Raw genomic sequence first — 6914 nt, 5'->3', positions numbered from 1 at the left:
GCTGCCGAAAATGTGGCCACGCGGCGTCTTTACAGTATACTTGCACTGACCGGCAGTTACGCTTGATGGAGAGCGAAGTGATTTTACGAATGAGCGTCGCCTCATGGCGCGTTGCGCTTAAATGTGCATGCGGCGTCTTCAGCGCCGGCAACAGTGTCGATGCGCGTCCCTTCCAGAAATTTTCCTTTGGCGTGAGAAAACGAAGCTTCTAGAAGTTTCGAAGGCGTCCCTTTTTTGTGAGTGCTGGCAGTAAATAATATTTCAAATCGTAAACTTGCTCGGACTTGCCGAGTTTTGTTTGTAAACATCTTTCTCGAGTACCCGCCTCGGTCCGCACGTGCGGATCAGCCTTGCTGCACGCGCGGTCAGTCTAGGCGCACATGCGGTACGCCGGACTGCGTATATGACCTTTCTTTTGTTTGAAATTCATGGGGCTGCTTCAATCCCGAACCGAAACAATAAAGCAGCTCAAGAGAATTGTGGGAAGCATCAACTAGCCCAATCACCTCAAATTCATGCATTGAACAATTTGTAAATTCCTGACATATCGTATGAGGACACTAAGGAAAATAAGACCATGAGGACTCAACCCAAAGACAAGGGACGAGTATCTAGAAGCATTGTGCGACTACAACAACATATGAAAAGGTCATTTAAGATTTATAAAGTATAAATGAACGACAAGCCGAATCCTCCGGCACAAGATGACAAGCGCAAAAAAGAAATGCTGCACCCACAGACACTCAACGCTTGTATGTGCACAACTCATGAACATGCGAATCGTAGAAAGCAAAACAAAGTAAGATGACAGGACCATGCTTCAATTGTCAAACACATCACAATGTTAACGTATGCAGAATCAATACACTCAAAGTAGTCCTCCAACTGTTATCAGATATGTGTTAGTAAACCTCTGCCGAATCAGCCTACATTTCAACATAAAGAAAGATGGTGCGTGTGCTGTGACAGAAGACATATGATATATCATTGTGAAGAACTTAAGAACATGGCAGACGCAGGAAGAAAGAACCTGTTGGAAAAGCGAGGAGTATGCATAAACAGTTTGTATCGTCACGACATGGGTTCATGCACCGCACTCTCCTAAATACACAAAATGTAAAGGCTACCACCACTTAATGTTGTATGCAGCTCTTCTAAATGAAGCCATTATCAAGAAGGCTATAGTGCCATCATCCAGCTGAAATGATGGTACAATCATCGAAATACAAATGCAAAATACTGCATTACTAGCCACAGCCTTGTTTTTTAAATACTGTCAAATCCTACAACAGTATGTGTTCTACTTCAGTAAGTCTTCCAATCGACACAGGTTCAACACAGACATTCATCAATGTTCATCAATCAACATTCCACGAAGACATTCCACCAGTTATATGTTGGAGTGCCGGGATCTCAATCACATGATGAAAACTCCTCCATCGTTCAATCAACAGTATCACCACATCATGTATATTAGACCCAATCTGAATACAGATACTTCAGAGTTTTCAATCTGGCTCAGAAGACAACGATGCTTCTTGTCACCACCGATGCCACTAAAGAGTACAGAGAGACCAAAACTCACAAGGATAATGTTGGACCATCAGAGAACACTGTTAATAGACGAACAACAAGGGAAGTACTTTATCAGTTGCCACCTAACACAAACACTTACAAGGTTATCCATTTCCGACAATTGAAACACTACTGCAATAATAAAGAACGAGGGAAATGCATACCCTCTTGCCATGACTTCCATCATTCAAGAAAGGCATGTCGATGACAGTTCCGAAAATGCAGACACAAACAAGCAACTGAAGCAGCAGCATAATTACCAGACCTCCGCATGGCGGGCGGTCTCCCCTTGGAAAAATGGCATGCAATCAGCAAGATATCATATCACTGCAATAAGAGCAATTTAAAGAAAGAATACCCAGCTTACGCTCGACGATTGCTACACCAAAATCAAAAGATAGTCTTTTCAACAGGACACGCGTATGTCGAGAAAAGAAGGACGTTCATTCAATTGAGAAAAAACATTTAAGCAAAAGCTATGATAGCACAAGCTCAATGGGACAAGATCATGCAATCTCAGACTTCTACACAATAGCTGACACCCAGAAGGGATCTCACCAACCCGACCGACCTCTACATGCCACGTTGGCTCAACATAAGGAGCACCTCACATAGAGAACTACATGGATTCTCTGATGCATTAAAATTGACAAAGTCGGCAGTCATGTACGTATCAGTGCACGAATAAAATAAAATAATGGCTATGTAATGTGTTCCAAGACAAAGGAGACATCCACCTTTGCTTAAGAGAGTCCCAAGACCAGAGCTTACTGCAGCCTTACTCGATCCAAGGTTCATATAGAGCGATTTCGCCACAGAGAAAATCGACGTCAAGGCAATCCATTGCTGGAATGATTTACACTAACCCTCACATGGATAAAGTCCCATCTATCAAGTTGAAAGGAGTATGTGAAAACAGGGTTATCCAGCTGTTAAGACAAAACACCAAAGGCGCACTGGAGATGAGTCCCTTGGACTTCAGATCCAACACATGGTGCACAAAACATACGTGCAACATAAATTCAAGAACATCTATTGTGGTGGACAGGACCATCACGAATCCAATTCACCAGAAGTAGGACCATAGCAACTTACACGAGAGGAACAATTTCGATAAGGAACACGACCCGCTACATCATTAAGAAATAAATAATAAATTATAAATAATAAATCATTAATAAATCATCAAAATCTACATCATTGTTGGCTACGGAAACTATATCAAATTTTCACCGAAACAAACACATAAATATTCTTCGCTGGAAAATTACTAAGGATTGTCATTGTTTGAAAATTCATCAGCAGTTAAAAAAAAAAAACGTAAGCCGCCGCCTGCGCTCCACATAACAAAGGAGGCTTTCTGAAGGATCGAAGGATCCCAAGGAAAATGGCAACACCCTTTGAAGTCCGGCAAACTTACGCTCTTCTGAAGAACACTTTGGAACCGTACCGGCCCATAAGAGTCGATCGGGCAAACTTACGCTCTTTCGAACTAACACTTCGCGAAACCGTACAGGCCCTCAACAGCTGACACAAGTGTCGCTATGCGTTAAGCACGTTGTCAAGGAAGGACAACAATAGATCGATCTTTCGAAGAACACTTCGGGGCCAGTCAGGCCTTTGGCAGATACAGGTCAAACTTACGTTCTTCCGAAGAGCACTTCGGAACCATCAACAGCTGATGCAAGAGTCGCTATGCCTCAAAGCATATTGTCACACAAGGACAACAACAGATCGACTAATAGACTATAAATACAGATTATTAAATCCTTCACGAGTTAGATATCTCACCATTAATTACTCTTACCTTTGACTAAATTCTTCTACTGTCCCCTTACATAATTAAAGACACAAAGGAACAAAGGAAATTTTATATATTTTTGTAGATATATATTAATTTTATTTGTTCACTATTTTATCTTTAAGTGGTTCATATTTAATATATAAGATTTAAAAGATTAATATTTTAAATATAATAATACCAATTAAAGACTATAATACCAATATTTAAAATAGAAATATTTAAATAACAAAAAATATATAAAACATTTTTTTATAATATTTTGTTGAATCGTGTAATTATTTACACTTACTTTTCTAATTTTTATATCGTTATTTATTTTACTAGAAATATACTTGATATTTAGAATGCACTGGTGTATATATATTTTATGCAAGCATATTTAACTTTATTGTGATTTAGAACTGTTGTGATTATATTTAATATTACAGTACTATTAGGTTTTGTGATCTGATAAATGGTGGTATATTCAAACTAAGCTTTTTATATAGATATATAAATGACTAGATATTCTAAATTTTATTTTCAAAACTATTAATTGTATTGATTTTCAAATTTAATAAAATGTTCAAAAGATCGATGCTTACTTTATTGAATCTATTTAAATCTATTAATTCGTTTTTGTGTCTTTTTATGACTAATATTTTTTTTGCTATTTATTCTCTATTAAAAAAAAAAGTTTGACAAACCCTTTTATATAGCAAACATATATTAACCATGTTTCATCACCACAGTCATAGAAAAAATTAAAAGTATAAAAAACGTTATATATATAGTTATCATTTTTAAGAATTATAAATATTTAGACTTTATATTCAGCTTACTTAATATTGTAATATAAAGTTAAATGAACACAAAAAAATTGGATAATTATCATCGTAGGCAACTATAATTATTATAATCACCTATATGTAATTTAATAATTTTACTGTTCTTTTTTCTTGTACCATTAAATATCTAGCCGGAGTATCATAAAAACCCATTACACGCATTGTCAAAGCCTAAATTCGAAGGAAATGGGAAAAGAGGTGTGCATGCGCAATCAAACTGCCCAACGGCTGCGCTCTGATTGGAAACAAAAAAGGGGAAGGGGTCCCAAGTGGAATCTCGGTCAGTGAACTATTTAAGAGGGACACGTACAATATTGAAACACTTACTTTTATTCTTACACCTTGAAGTCCTCTCGAAGAAAGGGAAGAGAAATGTTAATCAGCTGAGTCAAAGTAAAGTTTCATAACTAGTATTCAATTTTCTGTGTCTCGCGCCATGTCATACGCGGTCTCTCCAATCGCCAGTTTGTGGAGGGAAGGAGGTTCTCGCTCATGTTTATCACGTATGTAGCCTACTTCGCACCACTACGTATAATACCGTGTGGATCCTTCCTCTATTATAAGGCTCGTGTTCACTCATACGATTCACTTATATGCAGCTCGTATCAACCAAGAGCACAACTCACAGACAAGGAACTGCAGAGTGTGCCTAAGAGCACGACGCAGTCACAGTTTCCCCATGTGGTATTATTCGAAGAAGTGGCGAGAGCTTTACAATCTCTCCCTTTTCTCAGGGTAATTTACCATCAAAGGCAACACGTCACGGGGATCAGCAACCTTACAACCTCCTACCTCCAAACGAAGTGTATATTAACACCACGTCCCATTCGCCAATGAGTAACAAAAGTTCATCTATAACTTCATCAACAATAATCATCGCTGTATTTGGAAAATAGGTAGAATAAATAGCAATAAGAAACTGTGTTAACTATTGTATCAATGCACTAACCCTTCTACTTGCCCACGCATTTTCCCACATAACATCTAGTGGTCTCGTAGTAAATGCTAAACAAGGATGCAAAATAGTAAAAATAAATTTACGTATATAAAGTTAGATTATTAATACTACATTATTAATTATTTATGTTATTAATTTACATTATTAATTATTAATTATTAATTACATTATTAATACATTTATGACTATCTTTATAATTTATCGATTTTTTATTACTATTTCATGTATAATTTTAAATAAATTTTTCATTTCATAATAAAAATATATTTTCATTTATTTATATATAGATTTTTATTATATAAATAGAACATATACCTATATTCTTTTTCGTCAACAATTTGATTAAAAGTGCGCCAGGTAATTTCAACATCTTCTATTATAATTGGTAAGTACAGATTCATAATTTTTTTATGCCACACTTTATTCTGATGTATATTGATTGCATCTTCTATTTGAAGATCAGAACTTAATTCGCATCTTTTGCTAATACGGTCATGTTCAGCGCCTGTTTTTTTCTTATCCTTACATTTTATTTTTTTCATTTTCTTTTTCATCGTATATGCGTTAAAATTTTTTATATAAAAATGGTATAAATGAAAAAAACTATTATGTTTGGGCAATTCAAATATTAAATATTTTATGTATATTTTTTAGAATAAAATATAATTTTCGAATAAATGATTATTTTACCTTTTTTATAAGTACAAGCAGAAGAATTTGAATTATATTTTTATTATTTAACATAATAATTTTATTTTTTTTAATCAAATTTTCGAAATAGATGCTTATTAACCTTTGTTATTTATGTAATTAATATATAAATGAGTTAGGTGGTTATTTAAACTAACTATTTTTATAATTTAGTAAAATATAAATATAAAAAATATGTTCAATAATATAAATAAATTCATAAAATATATTCTGTATTATAATCTTAGTTAAGATATAAATATTTTTATATATTAATATAAGCAACTGAAACACAACTAATAATGTAATACATATTTTTAAATATAACATAGATATCAAATATTTTCATAATACACTTACCCAATTAAAGTTTTATGTTTTTAAATTCAAAAGAAATGTATATATTAGTTACTAAAAATTAAAGTAAAATTTTAAAATATCTCGACAATTACATATGTTTTATTAAATAAATAATAAATAAAGGTTATTTTAAATGACAAATATGATAGTTAATTGTTTTGATATACTGGAATCGATTCAGTTCCTTTAAAAATAAGATTTAAAATGTTATTCTGTGTTTAATTTAATATTTAATTTATTTTGTTTGTATAACTATAAAAATTTAAATATATTTAAATATATAAATATAATATTCATCACATAAATATTATTTTTAACCTAAAATAACCTAAATCATACCATCAATTTAATTAGTTACAATTTTTTTAATTAATATAAATAATTTTAATAATGATATTATTAAAATATAAAAAAATAATTAAATTTAATAATAAATAAATATATAAAAACAGAAAGACTTATATTAAGCTTTGGAGTAACAATGTAAAAACTAATATTTTGAAAAAATTAAAAATTATAATTTTACAATGAATAATTTAAATTATATATAGAACTAAATGTGTATGGTTAAAAAAATCAATTTAATTTAATTTGGCTTAATTTGGTCATAATGTTCAAAGTTTTGAAATTTTACAATCATAGGTTGCTGTTCGAGATTGCGAAAACATTCTTAAGTCGTCTTAAATATCTTGCGTACACA

General features: G+C 32.9%; 1 protein-coding gene across 1 annotated transcript in view; it reads right to left on the bottom strand.

Annotated features, from left to right (window-relative positions):
• The window catches only part of LOC105366797 (uncharacterized), a 23555-nt gene extending 17896 nt beyond the window's left edge, over window positions 1-5659 (bottom strand). The window contains exon 1 of the mRNA XM_011505356.1: window positions 5480-5659. Within this exon, the coding sequence (XP_011503658.1) occupies window positions 5480-5565 (86 nt within the window). The 5' untranslated portion in view covers window positions 5566-5659. The remainder of the gene's footprint in view (window positions 1-5479) is intronic.
• Between the last annotated feature and the right edge of the window lie 1255 nt (window positions 5660-6914).

The sequence above is a fragment of the Ceratosolen solmsi genome, unplaced genomic scaffold, assembly GCF_000503995.2.
Source record: "Ceratosolen solmsi marchali unplaced genomic scaffold, CerSol_1.0 scaffold12, whole genome shotgun sequence".
Lineage (NCBI taxonomy): Eukaryota > Metazoa > Arthropoda > Insecta > Hymenoptera > Agaonidae > Ceratosolen > Ceratosolen solmsi.
The sequence above is the reverse complement of the archived record's forward strand: the minus strand, read 5'-3'. Positions and strand labels throughout refer to the sequence as shown.